Source organism: Polyodon spathula, chromosome 58 (genome assembly GCF_017654505.1).
Source record: "Polyodon spathula isolate WHYD16114869_AA chromosome 58, ASM1765450v1, whole genome shotgun sequence".
In the NCBI taxonomy this organism is placed as follows: domain Eukaryota; kingdom Metazoa; phylum Chordata; class Actinopteri; order Acipenseriformes; family Polyodontidae; genus Polyodon; species Polyodon spathula.
Window position 1 is genome coordinate 1,238,088 of NC_054591.1, and position 25,000 is coordinate 1,263,087.

General features: G+C 47.2%; 2 protein-coding genes across 9 annotated transcripts in view; both read right to left on the reverse strand.

Moving 5' to 3' along the window:
* Window positions 1-927, reverse strand: part of LOC121307725 (phosphatidylserine decarboxylase proenzyme, mitochondrial-like) — a 6,504-nt gene extending 5,577 nt beyond the window's left edge. Inside the window, exons 1-2 of the mRNA XM_041239976.1 lie at window positions 891-927; window positions 516-557 (exon numbers count right to left, since the gene is read on the reverse strand). Of these exons, the coding sequence (XP_041095910.1) occupies window positions 516-557; window positions 891-927 (79 nt within the window). The remainder of the gene's footprint in view (window positions 1-515; window positions 558-890) is intronic.
* depdc5 (DEP domain containing 5, GATOR1 subcomplex subunit) lies at window positions 7-23,417 on the reverse strand. 8 transcript variants are annotated; one of them, XM_041239942.1, is made up of 38 exons: window positions 23,343-23,417; window positions 22,170-22,307; window positions 21,740-21,827; window positions 21,336-21,382; window positions 21,164-21,249; window positions 20,218-20,301; window positions 19,722-19,771; window positions 19,568-19,637; window positions 19,285-19,363; window positions 18,879-18,940; window positions 18,726-18,795; window positions 18,400-18,472; window positions 18,176-18,279; window positions 17,793-17,867; window positions 17,573-17,707; window positions 16,890-16,951; window positions 16,664-16,737; window positions 16,313-16,388; window positions 15,888-15,924; window positions 15,475-15,595; window positions 15,100-15,317; window positions 14,448-14,651; window positions 13,734-13,869; window positions 13,393-13,490; window positions 12,914-12,973; window positions 10,301-10,484; window positions 8,942-9,102; window positions 8,670-8,790; window positions 7,914-8,081; window positions 7,372-7,591; window positions 6,690-6,823; window positions 6,312-6,420; window positions 5,676-5,738; window positions 5,236-5,387; window positions 4,697-4,780; window positions 4,325-4,457; window positions 3,810-3,918; window positions 7-3,691 (listed from the first exon to the last, which is right to left on the reverse strand). In XM_041239942.1, exons 2-38 carry the CDS (start codon window positions 22,225-22,227, stop codon window positions 3,162-3,164), a joined length of 4,335 nt encoding a protein of 1,444 aa, XP_041095876.1. In that variant the 5' UTR covers window positions 22,228-22,307; window positions 23,343-23,417; the 3' UTR covers window positions 7-3,161. The 8 variants fall into 8 exon arrangements, with proteins under 8 accessions (XP_041095876.1, XP_041095882.1, XP_041095877.1 ...); XM_041239948.1 differs by having other exon boundaries at window positions 10,301-10,457; window positions 16,319-16,388; window positions 23,198-23,408; XM_041239943.1 differs by having other exon boundaries at window positions 16,319-16,388; window positions 23,198-23,408.
* Window positions 23,418-25,000: the final 1,583 nt, after the last annotated feature.

The following is a 25,000-nucleotide window of genomic DNA, read 5'->3' on the forward strand; positions in this document are numbered from 1 at the left end:
AAACAGCAGAGGATGTTTTAAACCATCGACAAGACATTTCATTAAACATTTGCAACACCCATTTGCAAACTAATTAGGGCCAGAAGCCAATAACTGATCTGTACGGTGAGTTTGTCCACCTGTCTAAAGTGCATTCAGTGTCTCTCAGGATGCTCTGGTAAAGATTTTATGGGGTCTTCAATGACACACCAAAATAAACTAACAATGCATAACCTTTTTTTTTTTTTTTTCTGTGATGAATTTTTGCAAAGATGCCGCCTCAATATACATACATACCCACTGGGGGTAACTACAGACAGGTGGACTGACTGTATGCACTATACAATCAGATACAAACATGAAGAATAACAATAGAAATCAACAAGGAGAATTAGAGGATTCACAGACCACAACACTACTAGAGAGTGACTCTGCACTCCTACAGTAAGCATGCACGACTCCAGGGGAGGGAGGATTAGGGTTTGATTTGCAGTGGGAGACTGTGGGTGCTGTTCTTGGCGTTAGAGCCAGCACACCTCCACTCAGCATGCAGGTCCACTTCACAGGCTGTCGCTGGGCTGCGGGGGGACCAGTCAGAGGCAAGAGAGACGGCTGACGGGGTCACATGGAGATGAAGATGCAATCGGGTTAGGAAAGCTGCACACTGACAAAGGCCAGCAGGACACCGGGACACTGCAAAGGGGAACAAGCTCCCTCCCATCCTACTGTAAAGCTTGTAACGCAGCAATGGCAAGTGAAAGACACTGAAGAAAGACAAATTATCTAGCCAAAACGACTGCCATTGAATTGAACAGCTCTGGATGATGTACTGACTAGAACAGCGAAAGCACTCGGCTTGTGCTAGATACTGACTCAACCAGCGTGAGGTTGGTTGCTATGGTGATGGTTACACATCTCCGAGCGGTGCAGAGATGCAAGTAGCGTCATGGCAACCGGTATCACGTGACGCTACACGACTAAAATGATTTTGGAAAATCTAAACAGAATAAAAGAAATAGGACTGCAGTATTAAACCATGGTAGCAGCACTGCATCGTGGAGTGGGAGGAGTGACAATGTTACAAAGTGACTTTCGAGATGGAGATGGAGTGTGCTGGAATCAGAGGTATCCCTGGCAGAATCTAATGGCATATTCTCAAAGCCGTTACCATGCAGGCTTCTTCCACAAAACACTCAGTTACATCAGCTCAGGCATTTGTGTGCTTCTCGCTGTGTAACAGTTGAATTAAAAAGGGTTTTTATAAAATAGGAGTAAATATATATGGAAAAGACTGGAGTAAAAGGCTCTGAAAGTATGACCCCCCAAGTGGACTGCAGACTGGTTTTCTCACAGCGTTACCTCAGAAGTCCTGATGGGGTGTTTGTAGTTATGGGATATCGATCTGGCATGGGCTGCTTGTTAAACTGGCATGATGGGTGAGGATGCTCTCTGTTAGTGCCAGGTTTGAGGGGTCTGTGTGTGTGTGTGTGTTCCTGCAGAGCAGAGACAGACACTGAGACTGCCTGGAGCTGCTCTGAAACCTGAAACTCAGCAACGCACAGCAGAACAGGACGTGTACACGGCACCCCATTCTCCTCTCCTGCACGCACACAACCTCGGCACTGACTAAAACAGAAAACAAACCGCTTTCTAAACTCACTGCAGTAAATGTTTTCAATTCTGCAATTCTATAAACATGTGGTAGGCATCAACAGCATATACACTGCATGCATACAGGCGTTTTCACAGACATTTAGAATACTAGGCGTTTTCATCAACGTTTAGCACCCAATGCATTTTCGCATGTTCTCTTTGCTGTATTTGTTCGTATTGGTTTGAATACCCCTCATGGTAATCGCATCGCTCGTGTTTTCTGTCGCTGTTGCATTCCCACCACTGCCTTGTTCCCCTTGAGATGATCCCTCCAGGGCATCAGGACCCATGGGAGCTCAATGTATCGTTGGGACGGATTGGACTGGTTTGCTGCAATGGCAATGACAGCTCTTCAGAAGGGCAGGGGCTTAGCGGTAGTCATTAGTAAAGCTCTCTCAAGCTGTTATTAGCAGGAAGGAGGTCTGCTTCAATGGTAGCGATCAGCTTAATACCAATACAAATCTCTCTTGGGCTTTTTTTGCCCCTCACAGGGGAGTGTCATCCAATGCACAGATAGGTGTGGAGGGCAGTTTTGTGACTCATTATTTCTTGTGCAAGTTCCCCACCCCCCTCCCTTTTTGTCTACAAGGACAATTCCAGGTAACTCAATGAATGGTTCCTGTGTTCTTGCAGGTACTCTTATGCTGACTCTGTGATATTTTTCCTCTTTGAAAACACACAGCTGCTGAGCGTTTTCTGATCTGGATGAAACACCCTTGGCTGTTTTTCTGCTGGGCTTCGAACCGCGACAATGTTAAAACAACGGCAGGAGATTTCATGAGAAGCATTGCCATACGACTATCAATCCATGCAGGCCCTTTCCAAAACTGCACATCATGAGAAAAAAAAAAAGACAGATACAAAGCAGTGCCCTACTTTAGCAAACATGTAACCCCACAACACTGCAGTCTGGAAGAGTCACCTCCTTTCTAAACTAGACAAATGGACTGAATGGCAGCATTCTCTCCCCAACCCCCTTTGCAATATTGATTTAACCTGATCGCAGCCTGTCCAGAACCTCTTCAAATGATTTACTGGCACCATTCCCTTAAAGGTGCATTCACTTCAAAAAGACTCAGTGTTCCTGCCTCTCTGTGCTGTGATTGGAGAGGAAACGGAATTGAAGATGCAAGCAAGCACCCCTTTAAAAAGGCCAGTCTGCTCTCTGCAAATCAGTTAAAGGAAGCAGCTGTGGGGGATCTGGACCACTTGTTCACTTGTCTGAAAGCTTTCAGGTTTTAAACAGACTTGTTCCAGAACAGCACGAGAACTGGATCTGTAACCAAAACGAACGACAGAAAAAAACCCCCAAAAAACACGCTTTTACATTGTGCAAATGCAACCAGACTGTATAAAACAGTGGTTGTGGGTCAGTGGAAGCAGGGATGGGCAACTCTGGACCTTCCAGAGCACTTCTCTGTTCCAGCTGTTACAAATTGTTTCATTGAAACAATTAACCCTCCAGCCAGGACCTAAAGCAGATAACTAGGTAGAATGCCCCTCCAGGAACTGAACTGCCCACCTCTGTTCTATACTAACTGCCCCCACTCAACCCATGCACTCCTGACCTGACTGACCTGAACTGTACCTACACACACCATCTGTGCAGCTTGTCGAATCAAAACTGCAATTGTGTTGTTTTTTTTGTTTTTTTTTAACATTTTTATAAGGATCACCAGTGAAGCAGACGCGGCATTCAAAGAGTCAAACTGCCAAATGAACGATCGGAAGTTGGTTTGTTTGTTTGTTTTGGACAGCGCTGTCCATGTGAGACCGTCCCCTTGCAGAGTAGCCCCCTCGCAGCCCCTTGCCGCCCGGTCCGTGCATCTACCTAATAAAGCAGCTGCCTGGCTCCGTCCTCCGAAACTGCGGCTGAAGGAACTGTGCCTACTTGCATAGGACGCGGGCCGGCTGGGCAGCCACGGCAGGAAGAACACAGGGATTTCAGAGTGCAGCCTCTCCTCCAGAACAAAAGCCACCTCAAACCACTTCCTCTGGAACAGGGCGAAGTCCTCCATGGCAGCCGTGTACCAGATCGTGGACGGCTGGATCCCCTGGACTGCCAAAACACACAGCAAAGAGGAGAGTGAGAGCTGCATGCTGCACAGACCACAGACTACAGTGCAATGACTGCAAACCCAGAGCAAAGGGAAGGGTCAGCAGCACAGACACAGTACCTCTGTCTGGGTCTCTGTCCATGACGATCCTGTAGAAGTAGAATCCGTACACAAACGTTCGCATGGCTTCTCCGGAGGCGTGCACGATCATCTGGTCATCCAGCATTTTCTACAAACACAAAAACTTCAGTTTCTTAGCATGTACACCTGGGGCCATAGCTTGCATGCACACTCTCACACTGTACCTGCATTACATCGATAGCCATGGCTTGCATGCTCACTCTCACACTGTACCTGCATTACATCGATAGCCATGGCTTGCATGCTCACTCTCACACTGTACCTGCATTACATCGATAGCCATGGCTTGCATGCTCACTCTCACACTGTACCTGCATTACATCGATAGCCTCACTCTCACACTGTACCTGCATTACATCGATAGCCATGGCTTGCATGCTCACTCTCACACTGTACCTGCATTACATCGATAGCCATGGCTTGCATGCTCACTCTCACACTGTACCTGCATTACATCGATAGCCATGGCTTGCATGCTCACTCTCACACTGTACCTGCATTATATCGATGGCCATGGCCTGTGTGTGCACTCCTTCAACGTTGTTGACCAGCCAGTGCACCACCTCCGCACTGATGAAGCAATGGGCAGGGAGGCCCTTCTGCTCAGGGAGAAGCTGGACTCCAGTGCTGTAATGAAGCACAGAAGCTCCGTCAGTCGGGTCGGCAGCTCACACTGCAGTGCATCACGCATGTGAACATTGTTTTCTGAATTTAGATTACAGGACCTGCACCAGCAATTCACCTTTGAATACCATAATGCTAATTCATGTGACCGATTATTTTTATTTCAAGGCTGCTTCAGCAATCTTGGCTGAACTCCGAAGCTGGAGGCTTTCTGTTTTACTGCACTCGGTGCCCTGACTTACGCTGGGTGCTTCATGGCCTCCAAAATCTCAGCTAGCGTGGAAGAGGACGTCAGTGATCTGGAGACTCCCGAAGAGGGCTGAGCGCTGCAAGATACAACCAATCACATGAGAGGGCAGGCAGGCAGGCAGGGCTCCTCTCTCAACCAAGAGAGGAGCAGAAAAGGGCTCGGGAGACAATGACATCTCCTTTTCAGAGAGTCCTGGGGGATACACAGAGGCATACACCTACACACATCCCAACACACCCACTGCCACACAGGCGTGTTATACAGACCTGTCTTATCCTCTTTTAGATGGTCTCTCAGGAGGTTGTTTTAAGCAGGTTATATATATATATATATATATATATATATATATATATATATATATATATATATATATATATATTAATACTGCCAATAATGCTCTATATGATCACAAATGTATTATATTGTACTGTTACAAAAAAATGTGGCTCCTTATAACAGGCCTAGATAATGCTGAAACTTCAGTTAGCTACAGTTTGATAAACTAGTAGCACCCCAGTGCCCTGCCCTTACCTGCCCTCTCCGGCGCTGGTCCAGGCTGCTCCCTGCTCCCCTGTGTTCTGGCAGTTCTGCGCACTGCCAGCCGAGCTGGATCTCTCCCCCAGTTGGACCGCAGCACCGCTCTCTGTTGCATTGCCTGCGACCGCCAACTGATCCATCAAGATCTGGGAGGAGAAACACAGCATTTCAACAGAGCGGCCCCTCCACCGCCATCATAGAGAAGGGGGGCGATTCTCAGCACCTCTTCCTACAATACTGGCTTATAGTCACAGCGAGGTTTCTTGTATTGAGCAGCACACAGAGCACTGCGCAATTAGCAACCAGTTAGCAAACTGTGTAACGATCCCCCTTACAAACAGTGTACTGTACCACTTCAGATAAAAATGACTAGACGCCAGTCCTACAAGAAGTATGAGAGTATCTCGTTCTGTGTGTCTCTCTCTCTGACTGACCTGGGGGTGGTAGATGGAGGTATTGCGAGGGCTGCGGACAAACTCCAGAAAGAACGCTCCGTCCTGACAGTGCACAGGGAGGCAACAGGGAGCAGCAGTGAGAGGAGAGGGGAGGGGAGGAGAGAAAAGGACAGGGGAGGGAAGGAAAGGAGAGGAGAGGGGAGGGGAGGAGAGGCGCAAATCAAAGAATCACCAGAGCATCACAACACCACAGAACATGACACAACACAACCAGGAGACACAGCTCAGCAGCCATCAGGGGCCCAGAGGACAGGCAGGCAGGGACACAGTATATAAATTCAGACAGAAAACACACCCGGTTCTATATATTAAAAATATTCAAGGAGAGCCTTGGTTCTGAAAGCACATGCAGCAAGTGCAAATAAAAGCAATTGTAACAGTGTGTACAAAATGTCTCTGGGCTTGTAGTGAGTAATGCAATGGGAACGGCATCCAGGGGCGACTTCAACCCTTGGATCGCAGGACCGGGCAGCGGTTTTTGCACCTAATTCACTACTGAACATACAAAAACTAGGAAGGGCTCAACTGTTGAGGAAATGCTTAAAAAACGAACGTACAAACAAGGGTTGTGGGGTCACAGGGTTAGGAGTGGAGGTCAGGATTTCCTGCTCATACCTTCCTGGGGCTGTCCATGTAGGTGGGTGTCATGGCAACACCGGCCGTGTCACTTAGCTGTGCAGAGCTCTTCGCTGACAGCATGGCTGCCTGATACTCCTCCAGGCTCCTAGAGACAGAGACATAGACATAGAGAGCTTTACCGCAGAGAAGGAGCCCCGTCACTGCCCTGGCTCACTCTGAAACCCGCAGGGGCTCAAAGGGCTGAGGACCAGCTGGGGAGCAGCGGGGCTGTTGCAGCAGCAACTCCGAGCGCATATAGGGTCCAGGGAAGGTGACTATGGGTACGCACACACACACACAAACACAGACAAATATAACACAGGCAGACTCACACTAGCTACTGATCTGGAGAAGGGGGGGGGGGCAGAGGCTTACTTCTGATTGGCCTCCATCTCCAGCAGCGCAGACAGCGCCGATGTGCCCTTCTTCCCTAGCGGGGGTCCGGGGGGCTCCGAGGGGTACGCAGCGATGGGGCCCGTCACCTGCAGACTCTTGATAGCAGCCCCCTTCTGCAGATAGAGGAGAATACTCTCATACGCGACTCCAAACACACAAGCAGAGAACCATTTGAAATGGGAGGCAATACAGTGTTATACAGGAATGCTGAGCCAGGACTTCCATCTGCATTATGACATCAGCTGGAACTACCTCACTCTGACCTGACTTGAGCTTCTTAATAGTTTCATCCCAGAAGTAACTTGCAACTCTTTTTGCAAGAGCATGTACAGTACAAAAGTGGAGTCTCACCATGCACACCTTGTATTGGGAGCAGCAGTGAAATTCATGACCAACATCACAAGGCTAGCTCAATCTATTGTCTCTCTTTCAACTTACAGTTCTGCCCTCTAGGGAGTTTTCTTTGGTACTGCATGCACGCATGAGGTATTGTTATGAACACAGTAACTCTGCTCAATGCCCTTTGGTACTGTATTACCTTGTAAAAAGCGCTCTTACCCCCCCGCCACGACTTCCCACTCTCCCTTTCCCTTCTCTATCCCCACCTCTCCCCTTTGTCCCATCTTCCCCCTCTTCTCTTCCCCACCCTTCCCTCACTCACGCGGATCATCCTGTCTGATCTGTGGCGGCGGCGGATTCTGTTCAGCCCCTCGACGAATCGGATGAACCCGTCCAGCAGCTGCCACTCCTCGTCGTCGCTGCGCGGTCGCTCCCCGTAGATGTCGCAGCGGGCCTCGCCCTCCATGATGCGCTTTGTGGCCGTGATGCAGGCGGGTAGCAGCAGGAACCTCGTGCGCCAGAACTTCAGGGAGTCGATGAGGCTGCGGAGTGAACAACAGGGACACAGCTCATACAGGGAGACAGGACACACAGGGACACAGGACATGGCTCACACAGGGACACAGGGACACGGCTCACACAGGGACACAGATGAGGGATTGCAGACTAGAGGCAAACCTGCTGCATTAACAATCTCCCCATCAGTCTTTATTCTGTTATATCCCATGGACCACCTGACTCCACCAGATTATGAGGAAAACACAACCCATACACACATTGCCCTTGTCCGTCTGGCTCCCTGTCTCCTACTCCCCCACTCTCCCCCTGCCACCCTCTCATTCTCCATCTCCCCCTCCTGCCCACCTGAAGTCCTCAGAGCCAGCCGAGCAGATGTACTGGTCCAGGTAGTTCCACTTGTACTCCTCCAGCCTCTCGTGAGAGAACTCCACCCAGCAGGGGAGGAACTCTGCGTTGGAGTGCGAGGGGCACAGGCTGTAGCTGTACTGAATCTGAGCTGACTCGCAGGGGTACCTGGGGAGAGAGAGACAGAGAGGGAGAAGAGACAAGGCATTACACCGGACACCGCTTTACAACCCCTTAAAAACCAGCGTGCAAGTAAAAACATTTGTGTGGCTGTAGACTCAATCAGACAAGCCGTTCAGCGAATACCTTCATCAGTGCTACTCAAGCACCAAGGTCCAGCAGCGCGAGCGTACGACTGCCCGCCTGACTTGACTTGCAGCTTTACCTCCCTGAGCACAGCCACGATGTATAATAAGGTCATGTATAATGCAGTCTTGTATATTCCCTGTCCTCTATTAGCGAAGCCGCTCAGCGCTGCTCAAGTCTGTGGGTGTCCCATTACTACACAGAGAAGAGGGCAGCTTTCTCTCTGTGTGCCCCGAGGAACCTCTCTCGTTTAAAAGATCACTAAGAACACCACAAGCAATGCAATCTAAAAGCGTTTGTGCCTCAGACCATGATGCACATTAACGCAGAAGCTGTCGTCACCAGCAGTTCGATGCAGGTAGCCCCGTCCCTGGCCCTCGTTCAGTGTTTTCAGGATTGGGTGTCTGCTTATCCGCTCCTTTTGCTTGGGTGTCTGGGCTCAGCACTCACTTGGGAAGGTATCTGGTGACAGTGATGATTTTGTCCTTCAGGCACACCTTGTGGAATGTCCGACCCATGCTCAGCCAGTACTGGTCCTCCTCTTCCTCAGGCTTATTACGGGACACCAGCCCTGTGGGGAGAACCGAGAGGAGTCACTATGCAGGACAGATGGGACAGGGGGAGATGGAATACACAGGACACAGGCGAGCTGCTCTGAGCTGGGCAATGGTGGTTTTTGTTGTGTGATGCGAACTGTGATCTCCAGACACCCCCCTCCGTACCTCGGGAGTACAGCGGGCTGCTGCTGAGCGGGGGTCCCGTGGCGGGGGCTGTCTTCTTGTTCTTGGGCTGCACAATGATCTGGTACCCCTGCATGAGCCGCTGGCAGATAAACTCCTCAAACACCTGCTGGGCGGTCATCAGAGCCTCCTCCTCGTCTCTCCTGCAGCACACACACCAGCGGGGAGAACACTTATTTTTTACATTGAAATATAAAGTGTATTGAAAATATAAAACAAATATAAAAGCATATAACATTTTGAAAACAGTGCATTAGTGAAGGGCACTTAAATACAGGACGTTACAGCCAGCATGACATTACAGGGAATTAATCAAACTAGAGATTTATCCAGTGGTGTTGCTTTAAGGGAGCTGTGTACATGCTTTCAAAGAAACCGAACCATGTTCCAGTTCAAAAAATAAACTGCCCAAACTACCCTATTGTCATTTGGCCATATTGCAGTAAAATACTTAAAAAAATGCTTTCTATATTTCCTGTCTTGTATGTACACAGCTTACTAGCTATACTATTTTTCTTTTGAAAAGGAGCCTCCCGCTAAAACACAGCGCACAAAACTACAAAAACAGAGCAGCAGCCTTGCTGCTGGCTTACAAAACACAGCCTCCTTACCTGATGTGAAGTCAAATGTTTTCAAGCGGAAAACTCAACACTATGCTTTGCCTTCCGTTTATCAGACACCAGGAACCTAATCTTGACATTTCTGCTGATCTTCTCATCAGCACAGTCCTCCTCTTACACACAGCACTGCGGTGTTTGCACATTTAGTAGGCTAATTCACATAGTGTTATCTTTGGGGTTTAGCGTTAGCAGTGCAAGCTGTCCCATTGCATTCTGCTCTGCACTACGCCTGTTTGCAGCGGTCCGAGCTACTTCACCTGCCATTGTGACAGAGTGACAAGATACAAGTGTTAGTGAGAGAAGGGGCTGCAAATGGACTCCCTGCCATCATATCTGGGAACTACACTGTATTTCAACACAGGTCAGACAGGCTGGATCAGATTACACTGTTCATTTTAAAAAATATTGAGCTTTCAAGGTTAACCTCAGTGTTTACAGAACTGCAAGGATGGGAAATTGGACTCCTACTGCATAGCAGTTTCACCCATTCCAGGTTTTACTACGAGCCTGATTAACCACGCTGTGTATAGGTAACAAGCTTAGGTATGTCTCATTAAACTTGTAGTAAACCCAGGAATGGATCAAACTGCTATGCAATGGGAGTCTTATTTCCATGCCTGTACTGGTACTGCGATTCTATTTCTACAAGCAATGAGGAGGGGTTAGGAGATGAACCACCCTGGCGCTCTCAGTTCCCCAGGTCCCGGTCACCGATACAAACCTGTCGAGGTCGGACTCCGGGAGCAAATCGTAGCAGCCCTGGGTGTAGTCGTTCTGGAGGCTCTGTCTGTCCGGGAAGTAATCGGTGGTGAGGGGTAGACAGGCCGGTGTGGTCAGAGACTTCCAGTCTACCCCCACTGTGCAACAGAAACTGGGCACTACAGGGGGAGCAGACAGCATCAGAACTTCAGAGAGCCAGAGCACACAGCCAGGGCAAACAGCCAGGGCACAGCGGGGAGAAGGGAGCAGGATCCAGCAAGACAGGATGGTGAGGGAGGGGGGGCGCGTCCCAGGGAGGAGGCACAGAGTACAGAGAATATAACCATAAGAGAGGATGGGGTGGGCAGGGTGGGGATTAAGATAAAGAGCAGAAAAAGAGAGGAAGAGAGGAAGAGAGAAAGAGAGGGAGAGCGGTGTCATTAGTTTGTTTAATAAAAAACTACAGCATGCCATTCCAATTACGCGTGCATTCAAGTAAATTAACTTGCATTTCGGGAAATTGATTTTGTGCAATTAACGAGAGACACTTCAAACCTCACGTAGATCCACAGCATTCACAGCAGAGCAGCCAATTAGAGAAAGGGCGAGAAGATAAATACATCTAGATCTATAAACAGACAGGCACACAATTTACAGCAACCGCTGCACGATTACTGAGCCAAGATGATGATGGAGCTATAAAAGAAAATGATTGCAGTGATTTCGTGCAAAGGAGATTCTAATCTGCTGAGCGCAGGCAAAAAGGTGACGGTAGGAAGGCAGTTGAGAAAGAGAAAAAGAAATCGCCTCATCTTATGGGACGACATGGCATGAGAAACAGGAGGGTCAGGTAAGAGCTGTGCGCTTCGTATCCCTGGCGTGCCTTCTGAAAACCGAGAGCAAAGAGAGTTTCTACAGTCCCCAACATGCTTGGAGAACACACTCCTAAAAGCAGACTGCTGGAACACCGAGGAGTGGATTCTACAAAGAAATGCAGGACAGCCCCACTGCAGGACCCCAGAGACTCGGTTCTGTGGCTCGGCTTTTCAATGAGATTTCCAGCCAGGCATACAGCAGGAAGACCAATTTCAACAGCAAAAAAAAAATACAAAACCATATTCACAAAGCATTTACCACCGTGCTACTGTAGTTTGCACTATTTCTTTATAAAATAAAAAACAAACTGTTAATATTACAGAACTACGAGCAAGATACAGCTTCAGTGCATACAGGAGCTCTTAAACAACGAACCTCCGAAATAAGTGATTCGAAGCACAGCGCTACATGCTTTGTGAATACGGCCCTTGGCGTTGGCACATTCAGATCCGCTGAATGAGAATGCATGGGCTGAATAAACAGCTGTCTGGAATATCTGAATGAGTGCTACTGCAGAGCAGGGCTTTCAACCAGCTCACAAAGAGGACTGGATCTGTCCCTCAATCATCCATATCAGAATGTGTAGAAACCCTTCTGCAATACACACCCTGTGCTGTACCTGCACATCCCAAACACAGTCTGTGGCCCCGCAGGGTCTATCAGTAGAGCTGCAAAGGCTCAGTTGCAAGACAATTCAGCTGTCATGAATGCTAAAAGGAACTAAGGGGGCGATTTTACAGCACAGGGGCTTCACCCTGGATTGCACCAATCCTTGGTTACCCTGGGATTAGCTTTAAAATAAGTGGGTGATGTAATGCAGGTGAATTCCACAAGTGCTGTAAAATACTTAAAAACGCCATAAAATAAAATCAGTTCTGTGGGGTGGGGTGCAGCTGTGACAAAATGTCTTTATCGAGGGCTTGAGGCTTCAGAATACTGCATTTGATTTAGATACAGGTTGATTAGTTCACCATCCCCTTCCATGAACACAGACAATCACTTGGTCGAAGGCTTATCTACCACAAGCTATGACTGCTGAACAGCAATCACTGTGTGTGTTAAACCGGCAGCTAGTTTATCTCTTTGATGGAGACCTTTTGTGCTGGACTGCATTTGTTCAAACATACTGCAAGGCAACACTAAGTTCTGACGGGACTGAATTGCCTATTAGTTTAAAAGGCTTCCCGAGACCCTGACTCCAGCATTGCTGACATCTCTGCTACTGCACAGGTCCTAATGCTGGCTTTAAAAGGGCTTCCAGGGAATCATTCAGCACGTATAGAGGAGAACGCTCTGAGTCACAATAAATGAGGATAAAGAGACCATCTCATAATGAAATCACACAGGCAGAAAAACAGACGCTTCGTCCTCTGCGATCGTATCTCCTTCAGTCACAGAGAAGCCATGAAACTATGCAAGACTTTTACTTGCTGTAGCCGAGGAAGGTGTGGCAGAGCAAGGCATTGTATTTTGTACATTGTGTTGGAATATGCAGACATTTCAAAGACTGCGCTAAAAAGGGGTGCTCCAGTCCTCAAGAGCCACTCTTCACAGGCTACCAATGCAATCATTAACTATTTAAAACTCATATAGTGGTTTAACTGGTTCAGATTATTCAGGGCTAGAACAAATATCAGGACTAGAACAGCCCTTTCTGCGCAGATCCTGATTCAATGATCTCAGATACATATTTTTTTTTAACAGCTAGACCCCCGTATGACCCACTGGCTCCTAGACTGGAACAGAGACCCCCACTCACTTGGGTCAGGGCTGCTAGACGTCGAGTCTTCGAAAGAGGATCCCCGGTTTACAGGCGTCCCTGCAGCGCAGCAAAAACAACTGTTCAAATGGGACGATTCCTCTGTGCTGTAAAACACTCTGCTTGTTCCAGCAGGGCACAGGCTGATCAAATCAGCCCCGTAGTCAAAAAGCACAAACCAAAAACGTGTGCACTGCACTGTATAGGGTTTCTCATGAAGTTTTACAATGAAAGTTACTCAGATAAGGTTTTTAGTTTTCTATAAACAGTGCTTCATTGACATTTAACAGTAAACTGCACACATTTCATTGTATTTCATGTAGGTCAGACAGTGAAATAAATAGGGAGGGCAGTATATATATTTTTTCCTTTTGAAGAGAGTTCCGCCCCTTTGCTCAAGGCGGGGAAACGAAACGAGTCCGGGTGGTGGGTGGGGGGGGGTGGCCCTTCTCCATCCGGTACCGACCTCGGCCCCTCACCGGTGCTGTGGCTGCTGGCCGGGCTGCTGGTGAACTCGTCCATCCCTCCACACCCCGGGTATGGGCCGCTCTCCACCTGCTGGCGAGCGGCAGTCCGTCTAGACAGCAGCCGCGAGGGGTTTGAAGAACCAGAATGAGAGAAAAAAGCATCACCATATTGCTGGACTGTGTAGTAACAGCAAGCAGCACACGTCACAAAGCTGAACCAGCCAACCTCATTATCCAAAAAATTAAAATAAACGAATAAATAAAGCCATCCTAAACTAGCACCCTCCTCTCTCCAGGGGGCGCCAGTGAGAGAAGAGGAGGGGAGTTTCTGGTCAGTAAGGGGAGGGGCTAACCTGCCAGTAGCTTCGTGATAGGCCAGTTCCAGCAGCTCTGCAGAGGACTGGGTGGGGTCTCGCAGGTCGCTCCCCTGCAGCTCCGCCATGTTCTGCCGGGTCTGGTGATGGATCTGAATTGCCTCTCCGGAGGGGCCTGGAAACAAGCAGGCAGGCAGGAAGGCAGGCAGGGAGGAAGACAGGCAGGGAGGGAGGGAGGCAGGCAGGGAGGAAGGGAGGGAGACAGGCAGGCAGGCAGGGAGGAAGACAGGCAGGCAGGGAGGAAGAGAGGGAGGAAGAGAGGGAGGAAGGGAGGGAGACGGGCAGGCAGGCAGGGAGGTAGACAGGCAGGCAGACGGGGAGGGAGGGAGGCAGAGAGACAGGCAGGGAGGCAGGGAGGCCAAACAAAAACATCAAGTCAAAGGGGAGCTTTCCTTCTTTTTATTGTCCAGGAGATGGCAGTATTTTTCTTTTGAAGTTGCAAAACAAGATGGAGAGCTGAGCTTTAATAAATCTGGGGTACCAGTTACATTACAAAGAGGATACAAACACACACATTTCTTGTCTGCCTGAGAATGGGAGTACTTTTAAAAAAAAGGTAACGCTGTGTTCCTACAGCCCAAAGCAATTAACTGGTTTGTGCAATGAGAGTTTAGCTTACCTGCTGGAACGAGTGAATCTACTGGGTCAAGGTCAGGTAACTGAGCTGGTCTGTGTGTGGACAGTGCTGCTTACCCACTGGGAAGGTGTGCATCCACCTCCTGCGATTGGAGGTGAGCTTCATGGGCATGCGCGAGGGGGCGAAGGGGTTGATGAGGGCGCGCTGTGGGGTGTAGCCCCCCGGCCGCACGTGCAGCATGGACTCGGCACTGCCCACGTGGAAGCGGCCCGGAGCGCTGGAGTCTCGAGTCTGAGCGTCCATCATCCTCTCCAGGATATCTGCAGGGGCACAGTGGCAATCAGAACCAGACCCAGAACACATCTCTAGGGATCCCACAGCACTCGATGAACATGAACATACCGGAATGCCTTTTAGCACCCAGAATACAGGGTATCACCATGAAAGATAACGATAGACAATGAAGAGAGATCCTGCTTAAGTCTTCTGACAACATATTCAACTGCTTTGTAAGGATTACAGACTTAGCAATACTACGTTAGTATATACTCTAGTAGACTAAACATTTCAGGAGAAAACATAAAGAAATTCTAGGGACCCAGACTAGGATATTCTTTATTTTGTTTTTTTTGCTCCAGGGTAGAGGCAGACAAACCAGCACATGTTCAAGGGTGTCCTTGGAGAGTTATAGACCATTACTCACAATAAACAATAATACAGTTTGTTACAGTCCATTAAACCCCACAGAATCCTCTTCAGCGCTCTCACCTCGGGTGCTGGTGTAGCCCAGCGAGCTGCTGACCTCATACTGGTGCTGGTGGAGCCGGGGGATGAGCAGGATGTTGGAGATCTTGCCCAGGCTGTCGTCGGAGGCCTGGCTGCGCACCTCCTCCAGGGGTAGGGGCTTGCCGGGCTGGGGCGGGCTGCTGGACACGTCACACGAGCTCGAGCTCTTCCGGGTGCTGGCGTCCCGCTCACGCACCGTCCTGGACAAGCAGAGACACAGAGTGAGGCACAGAGACATCACACACAAACACAGACAGACAGACACACAGACAATGAGGCACAGAGACATCACACACAAACACAGACAATGAGGCACTGAGACATCACACACATACACAGACAGAGACACAAAGGTACCTGAAGTTGGTGCTCCGCTGTGCTCGAGACGGGCCTGGCAGCCTGAACACCTGGGCATCATAAGCATCGTAATCCACCTGGATGGGGAGGCTGTTCTCCGACTCCTTGGGAGCAGCAAGAGCTGAGCAGGAGACAGCGGGTTACACTGCAGCAGCAAAACAAACTCCCCACTAGTGAGGCACACGCTTTATCACATGGGCCGTTCCCTTATAACAACGATGGCAAACACGCACGCCAATTCAGCATTATGCTCATGCTTTACCATGCTTTCACTATGCTTTATTACTCTTTACCACAGTAGACTTTCACAAGGTAGAGAAAAACCAAGGACTCTTTACAATGTCTACATGCACTGTTGCTTCACCAGTTATCACACAAGCATGTTTATCCAAAAAACACAGACCACTGCTCACCCTGGTCTTTGCCGTTTTTGCCTTTTTCAACTGGGACCTTAAATCAGACAACAGAACACAAAAAGAAGAATTACAAACAGAAAGAGACATCTACAATACTGTATCGGGTTCTGTACGATTTCCACCCCCAGAACAGGTCACTGCAGGCTTACCGGCCTCTCTGACATGCAGTGGGTGAGAATCGGCTTGCAGCATACAGAATGGTATACAGGTGCAGTACTGCCCTCGATTATATTCTGATCCACATGAATTCCAGATGGCTGCATCACATCAATCTCAGGGTTTACTACATGCTGTATTCTGCACAGCTATCAGCCGCTGTGTTTCTTGTGGTATCTGACTGTATAGCTCAGTTACCACTGAGCCTGCATGTAAAGCACAGAGACCATAGCAATGAAAAGCACAGTGGTGCCAGTGATACAAACCGCTACCTTCCTTCCAGCCAGCTTGATTCTCGGGGTGAAGTAGTTACAAGACTGCTGGCTCTTCGACGTGTAGAAACTGAAAAACAGGCCAGCCAGAAAGAACACCTTGAATATAACTGGAGAACAGATTGCACATAGACTGTACAGCCTGACTGCATGAAGCACAGACAGATACATATAGATATATAAAGATTTAAACATCTGGAATACTGAAACACACTCCTGTTCAGAATAACCTAATAGAACGTTATGTAACACAAGCAGAAGGGATGGGAAATGGGATTCTTGTTTCAGTTACTGAGAAGGTAAAGTTTGAGCTGGTTCAGGAGTGTGTGCTAGCTGCTCACCAACCTGTGGTTTATCCAGTGAGGCAGATTGTAGTCGTCTCCCAGGCGCGAGTCTCCGGGAACAGCGCGGTTGTGCAGCTTCAAAAACAAGGAGGACATTCAGTAAAAAATAAATAAATAAAGTTTGATCCACTCCTGGTTTTGCTTTGAGTTTAATAAGACACACCTGAGCTTGTTACCTGTACATTGGGGCTAATCAAGCTAGTAGCTTTGAATCTCGGTTCACATACCTTGAAGAGTGGGACTGCATGCAGAGGTTGCTCCCCCATGCAGACCAGGTCGACGCCGATCCCTGAAACACAGCGGATACTGAATGACTAGCTGAATGGTCTGAGCCCTCTGCCAGTATTTCCATAAGAGACCACGTAAAGGGTTCTAATGGGTTCTAATGGGTGGTATGAGTTTTAGTGGGCATCAGTGGGTTTCAGTGGGTGTCAGTGAGTGGTATGGGTTTCAGTGGGCATCAGTGGGTTTCAGTGGGTGTCAGTGAGTGGTATGGGTTTCAGTGGGTATCAATGGGTTTCAGTGGGTGTCAATGAGTGGTATGGGTTTCAGTGGGTATCAATGGGTTTCAGTGGGTGTCAATGAGTGGTATGGGTTTCAGTGGGTGTCAGTGAGTGGTATGGGTTTCAGTGGGTATCAGTGGGTTTCAGTGGGTGTCAATGAGTGGTATGGGTTTCAGTGGGTATCAATGGGTTTCAGTGGGTGTCAATGAGTGGTATGGGTTTCAGTGGGTATCAGTGGGTTTCAGTGGGTGTCAATGAGTGGTATGGGTTTCAGTGGGTGTCAATGAGTGGTATGGGTTTCAGTGGGTATCAATGGGTTTCAGTGAGTGTCAATGAGTGGTATGGGTTTCAGTGGGTGTCAATGAGTGGTATGGGTTTCAGTGGGTGTCAATGGCACAGTGTCTCACCGTTGTCGATCATGCGCTGCTTGGTGAGGATCATGAGGAGCCGGTCCACCTCGAACACGCCCACCCCAGGCGTGATCACCACTGACATCTGGCCAGTGCGGTCGAAGTTTCGGTTGATGTAGTGCTTATCAAACACTGAGAAACAAAAGTACCACAATGAAAATGGTCTTGAAAAACTCAGCCATGCAGCAAGTGTAAGGAGAGGTTTCCTACTGGTTACCGTTAAAGGAGAGGTTGATGGCCTCCAAGTAGTTTCCTTCTGCTGCAGTGGAGTTGTGTCCGCTGGGAAAGCCACCTGGAGCACAATCAACATTGACCTTCAGACTCATAGAGGGGTGCTGTGTCAGAGCAAGCACTGCTACTTTTCAGGGTCAAAGTCTGAATATCAAGCGAAATCTTCCAGCAAGCCTTTGCAAAACTACTTATACCATTCCCCTTGTGAAACCAAGTCACTGCCTTTAAAAATGACATCATTTTCATTTACTTATAATTTGAGAAAATCAAAAATGATCCAAAACGCAATTTTTTTTTTTTTTTTTTAAACAAAATTTTAAATGTTCCTCCGTTATTTATTTGATGACGTGAGTCTGTGAATGCCCTTACCTGCTTCCTTGAGTCGCACCAGTACTGGGTACTGGATAAACAGTTTTTTAATGGTCACTAGCAACGTAGTCCACTCCTCCCGTCTCTCGTTCTGAGCCACAACCCTGAAATGAGCAAGGAGAAGTTCAGTGGAAACAGTCGTGCGCCTCTCTCTCAGATTGCACTGCGGTAGAATGTGGTAAGCACTGTATATGAGTGCAGAGCTGGATTATCAGAGCGGTCACCTGTAAAAATCCTCATAGAACCTGCCTTCATGATCCTGCCGAATGGAGGAGCGATGGGCCTCGGGGAACTCCTCTTGAAAAGAGAATAAAAAGAGAGAGTGCATTGCCACGGTCAACAGCATCTGGAACCTCAAACAGGAAGTGGGAACGGACAAAATCAGAGACAGGGAACAGAGCCTCCTGCTCTCTTTCACTGATGCAGTCTCTGTCTAAAAACAAGCATCAAACCAGACGCGGCTTCATCTTTTAAAACAAACTGTATGGTGAGGTGCAGTACTGCAGCAGTGCCCGGAGCAGGGGCTGTTCAAGCAGCTGGAGCAGCTCACCTGTGGTCTTTGCATCATAGAAGGTTCTGGAGAAAAGGACCACCGTCACTTCGTGGCTGCAGTTCTTATCCTGGCAAGGGAAGACACCAAAACCGTCATCAATAGCGGTGACCAACTAAATATAGATATATCACCAGGGCCACCCATGCTTACCTTCCACTTAGCAAACAGGTCTGACAGGAAGCCATTGACAGCCTTTTCAAAATACAGGTCACCTAAAAACACACAAACAAACCTGATTTCATGTATTTTTCCATCACTCCAATGCCTGTCACCTTCACCATCCATAATTATCAAACACTCATGGTGGGTTTCAAAAGACCCTGATTAGCAATGATTCTGGACTGCTAAGGTTACATCAGGAAGTCCAAGATTAGGGTTGTGAAACCAGCCGTTAACACCAAGCGCTACATTTGGAAATACTCAAAACAAACGCATGAAGTTCAAGCACAAAGGTCTTTTTCGCGGTCTGAAATTTAAGTCCTCTAGCTGAGCCACTGAACTCATCAAGTCTCCTGTCGTCCCATTTCAGCTCCTGGTGACACCAGAGCCCTCGTACCATAGATGTCGAAGTCCCACATTTCACAGCTCATCTGGATGAAGATATAGACCATGGCAGAGGTGGAGCGGAACACAACCTGGAATAAGAGAGCGACGCGTGAAGCTGTTAGTCTGAGAAACCCCAATCAAAGATCACACAGCTCTGAGCTGAATGAGCCCCTTTATCAAACATCAAAACACCAAGAACATTTTTTACACGACAAAACACATTTTACTCATTGCTGTGAAACTGTACCAGCACCAGCCACACTCCGCTGCCTATGTAGATTAGTTCCTCTTACCCTGGTATCTTCACTTATGTAGCCACATGTCACCTTTTCACCTTTCACCCACAACTCGCTAGCTTGAGCTCTGGAGAAAAAAAAACAAAACACTTTAGTAAAACAGATGAACAAAACAACATAATTCATAACAGCATCAGAAAAACAAGCATACCTGATTCCAGCAAACTCCACTTTCTGTGTGATGTAGGCACATGTACTGACCTGAAACATGAAATTATAAAAAAAAAAAAAAAAAAAAAAAAACCCACTATGAAATCATTCAATAAAGAGTTTTAATCTCATGCAAAAAACAAAGATCTTCAAAAGTTTACTTCCAGAACTAGAGTCCCCAGTAACCCCCTCACAGAGGTGGGACTGTGAGAGGGGTGAGTTTTCAGAACTGGAGTCGCTGGTATCTCCCTCACAGAGGTGGGACTGTGAGAGGGGTGAGTTTTCAGTGCTGTATGACTTCCTATGAAAGCACGTGACTCTTACAACAAGAGAAGTTCTGTTACTGGATTGATTTGAAATATTGGACGTGTCTTCGTAATGCAGAGTTAAATATCTACTTCAAGTAACAATTGGAGGTCCCTCTAAGATCTGGGAGCCCCTATGTTTTACACCAAATGTAACATCAGAATTAGCAACCGGCAGGAGAGAAAACGTACCAGGCTCTGCTTTAGTCGCCACATGTCTCCTCTGCCGATGTACTGGTCTTTAAAGGTCAGCTCCACGAGGTCAAGGGTCACATCCTGGGAAACAAAGAAGAGGTTGAAATGTAGTACTGCACCATTGCCATTTAACACAGTGTTTGTGGAAGGGGAGGAACAGCAGTACTGGGTACAGTCAGGCAGTTACAAATACGATCAAATGCGTGGCTTCTGGCTCAGCCCTGTCAGGACCCTGCAAGGCTTGAAGAGACAGCCACATTGCCCCAGTCCTCATCCCCAGTGCTTACTGCTCTGGATACTTCAGAACCATTTACAACAGCCAATGGACTGTACTCATTTTCTAAAACTGTGTGCTCTGAAGAGCTCCAGTGCTCAATATTGAAACTCCCCTATGCCCCTGTGGGCACTCTGTATTCAAACTGCATGCCCTTAGCATAACTGAACTGAATTGAAATTAATTTGGACAACCTTCTGGGCTGACAGCTTTGACAGTCAGTAATGCAATCTTGAACATCTGTGCAGCAGGACTTCAGATTATTTGATGAAATGATGAACTGCTTCACGAAGCTGCAGAGTACAACCTGGGCAAGCAACCCGACTGTGCTTCATGAAGATGGCAAAGCTCTGTGGATCAGGCTGGCAAGTGCACTCCCTGCTCATATCTGCAGCAGAGCAAGCCTGAAACAGAAAGACTGAGGCGACCCGCGTACAGCATTAGTGAGCAGCTCACTGTGCCAAGCTGGTACCCCAAGTATTACTATCCTGGTCATCCCTCCCATTATTGCACAGCCCGCACCACAAATCTATTAGGAGCGATTTCAGATGATCTAAAAGCAAGCATCACCTACTAAGGTCTAGCTAATACTGTCATAAAATACCGATCGCATTCTGAATTGTTCCAGTTTATTCTGTTGCCAGATTTGGGTTTGCGAGAACAACAGACCTTTGGATGAACTCCATTAACGTAGACATCCTGATACGGTCTCAGTCTGAAAGCCTGGGCCACTGTCTGGTCAACGCTGATGGTCTCTGGAAGCAAGCAGCGCTCAGTTACAGCATGTCATTTACAAAGGCAAACTGGAAAACAGCAGTACACACAACAGCTGTGCCGCTACCTTTTTGGAGATCTTCCTTGAGAGATTTTACTTGCAGCAGCAGCGGACTAAAAACAAAAGAGAGATCTGATCATATACCTGTAGTCATTTATTCATGTAATTATAACAAATATAACATATTGAACAAATAAGAGTTACACTGAAGCGCATCTGCAGTATATCCCACTCTGGAGCCATTTTAATTGAAGAACAATAAACCTTTTCCCTTATAAAAGGGTTTCCCACAGTAAAAGCATAGCACAGTGTAATAAAGCACAGTGAAAGCATTGTAAAGCATAGGTAAACATTGTAAAGACTAGCGGGGTGTGGGAAACACATTAATAAACATGGCAAGCCAGGGTAAACTAGTGTGGGTCTGCTGTGGACTCAAGTGATTAACACTGTTCTAGACGCCGTCCCTGTACCTGTACTCATCGTTGGGGTGTGCGATCTCAACTATATCCCCAAGCTTGACCTGAGGAAACACCTTGGGGTTCACCATCAACTCGTCATCTAAACACACAGAAGAAAAAGGCTGTGTAAATAACACACATAGCCAAGGACAGAAATCACACATTACAGCAACACAAAGAGCCAGACACAGGGCTCCAATGCGCGAGTAAAACTGTACAAAATCAGAGCTAGAAATAAGACTCCTGTTGCATCACAGTTTCACCCATTCCAGGTTTCAATGCAGGCGTGTCTGATTAAACTCAGAGTAAATCCAGGAATGGATCACACTGCTGTGCAATGGGAGTCTTGTTCCATCCCTGTAAATGTTTCCTAATCTAATGCAAGTGTAGCCTTGGGCATCTTCAGTTTGACAGAAGCGAAACAGGATGGTGCAAGCCCTACCGCTGCCTCCGAACCCCTTTTTGTGAATCACAAGCTTGTAAACTCTGTTGGTCCGCATGGCGATGGGAAAGTGAAGATGATCCCAGGAGTGAGGATTGTACCAAGGGTGAGCAGATCAATTCATGCCAGCACAGCCACCTGCAACAAAAGGAAACCAAAACAAAACACAAATGTTCAGGATCTGACCTTTCTTACACAGCTTTAACATAAAATACAGGAGGAAAGAACACAAGATTACACTTTAATTATGTGCAAACAAACGCTGCTGAGCTACTGTTAAACGTGCAATACTTCAGCAGCTTCAGTGCAAGGCTGGCATTACATGTGTTTTAAGAGGCTCTCAATATCAAGCACACAGAAGATTGCCAGAGACATCTCAGCAATTTACTCAGAGTTGCGTTTTCCACTTTCCTGTATTAATCTGTTTTGAAAATGGTCACGTACTTCATTCAGAAAGTGAAATCAAGCTGAATGTAAATGAAGCCAGGAATAAAACATGCCTGTCTCCAGGAAACTGGATTACAGCATCAGTCCTGCTAATAAAACCATTAATGCATGTTCTGTATGGCACAGGTTTGTTTTTTTGTTGTTGTTGTTTTTTTAATGCAGAGCTTAGCGGGTAAGATGCGATGCAATAGGTCAGGGTTTTTAACTGCAATTCCAAAACATGTTTGTTACTATTATTATTATTATTATTATTATTATTATTATTATTATTTGCTGTGGAACATTTGACAGCTGTCAGTCCCAGACAATAAAAGTCAGTTCATCTTTTTGTAATAAAACAATGCAGGTACTGCTGTATTTAAGTGAGCTGCATGGTCGGCTTCGTTCTATAGCTGCCCAAGACATCCTGCAATCGCACTGTCTAACCCTCTGTACGGTCTGCAGCACCGAGCAGGGTTTGCCAGTAAACAACGCAGAAAACGTGCTTAGTTCGAAAACATCTTTTAAAAAAATAGAGACTGTTATTCACGCCTCTGGTAATATGCTTTACAAATGGTTATTTTTAACATTGCATTGCTCACTCTGTTTATCTGCGATGCGTAACGCGTGAGCAGGCAGGACTCGAGGTCGGAGGGTTTCACTTTTTATAAATGTCGCCCCCCATCCATCGCAGATCTGATTTTATCCGACTGGTTGCTGTTGATTTTCGCTTTCATTTCACTGTACCCTGGACTGTCGCCTCCACTCTCTCTGCAAGCTCCTTGGGGCTGCTGTCACACACCCGGTGTTACATCGTTTTTTTTCCGGTCTGAAACAATGAAGCTCTCTAGCAGTGTAACACACGAGTGAACTCAAAGCGGAAGTAAAGTATTCCACAGCTGTTAAAAGCAACAGTACGGGCAAATTTAAATGTTTTACGGTCGCTGTAGATGTCACGGCTAACAGATTTTTGTGACTTTTTTTGTGTCAATTTAGACAGTCTCACTCTCACCCCCAAATAAATTAAAATTACCATGTGTTTGAAAAGAATATTCCAGCATCTCACTCGGAAGTTGAGACCGCGTCTTCACTGCAGTTTGCACAGTGTCCCGTTAAAATTTCATTTAGTGCATTTAGGGTTAGGGAAATATACATAGAGAGAGGTCATCGTTCTCGTCATGCTGCTTTCTATATTTTGATGACATTAGTAACAAAAACCCTACAGCACTAACGGGTTAAAACTCGTTTTCTGTTAAATAACGGATCAAACTTGAAGTCATACAGTGGCTTGCGAAAGTATTGACCCCCTTGGCATTTTTCCTATTTTGTTGCCTTACAACCTGGAATTAAAATTGATTTGTATTTGGATTTCATGTAATGGACATACACAAAATAGTCCAAATTGGTGAAGTGAAATGAAAAAAATAACTTGTTTCAAAAAATTCTAAAAAATAAATAACGGAAAAGTGGTGCGTGCATATGTATTCACCCCCTTTGCTATTAAGCCTCTAAATAAGATCTGGTGCAACCAATTACCTTCAGAAGTCACATAATTAGTTAAATAAAGTCCACCTGTGTGCAATCTAAGTGTCACTTGATCTCAGTATATATACACCTGTTCTGAAAGGCCCCAGAGTCTGCAACACCACTAAGCAAGCGGCACCATGAAGACCAAGGAGCTCTCCAAACAGGTCAGGGACAAAGTTGTGGAGAAGTACAGATCAGTGTTGGGTTATAAAAAAAATCTGAAACTTTGAACATCCCACAGAGCACCATTAAAGCCATTATTAAAAAATGGAAAGAATATGGCAGCACAACAAACCTGGCAAGAGAGGGCCGCCCACCAAAACTCACGGACCAGGCAAGGAGGGCATTAATCAGAGAGGCAACAAAGAGACCAAAGATAACCCTGAAGGAGCTGCAAAGCTCCACAGCGGAGATTGGAGTATCTGTCCATAGGACCACTTTAAGCCGTACACTCCACAGAGCTGGGCTTTACGGAAGAGTGGCCAGAAAAAAGCCATTGCTTAAAGAAAAAAATAAGCAAACATGTTTGGTGTTCGCCAAAAGGCATGTGGGAGACTCCCCAAACATATGGAAGAAGGTACTCTGGACTAAAATTGAGCTTTTTGGCCATCAAGAGAAACGCTATGTCTGGCGCAAACCCAACACCTCTCATCACCCCAAGAACACCATCCCGTGAAGCATGGTGGTGGCAGCGTCATGCTGTGGGGATGTTTTTCATCGGCAGGGACTGGGAAACTGGTCAGAATTGAAGGAATGATGGATGGCGCTAAATACAGGGAAATTCTTGAGGGAAACCTGTTTCAGTCTTCCAGAGATTTGAGACTGGGACGGAGGTTCACCTTCCAGCAGGACAATGACCCTAAGCATACTGCTAAAGC

What these genes read in the sequence shown, in the direction of transcription:
- depdc5 (XM_041239942.1), bottom strand. Translation starts at nt 22,227, where the DNA reads ATGCGGACCAACAGAGTTTACAAGCTTGTGATTCACAAAAAGGGGTTC. An exon ending in ATGCAGTCCCACTCTTCAAG is followed by an intron (nt 16,738 to 16,889) that starts GTATGTGAACCG and finishes TTGTTTTTGAAG; the next exon opens with CTGCACAACCGCGCTGTTCC. An exon ending in CCTCACTGGATAAACCACAG is followed by an intron (nt 16,389 to 16,663) that starts GTTGGTGAGCAG and finishes CCTGTTTTTCAG; the next exon opens with TTTCTACACGTCGAAGAGCC.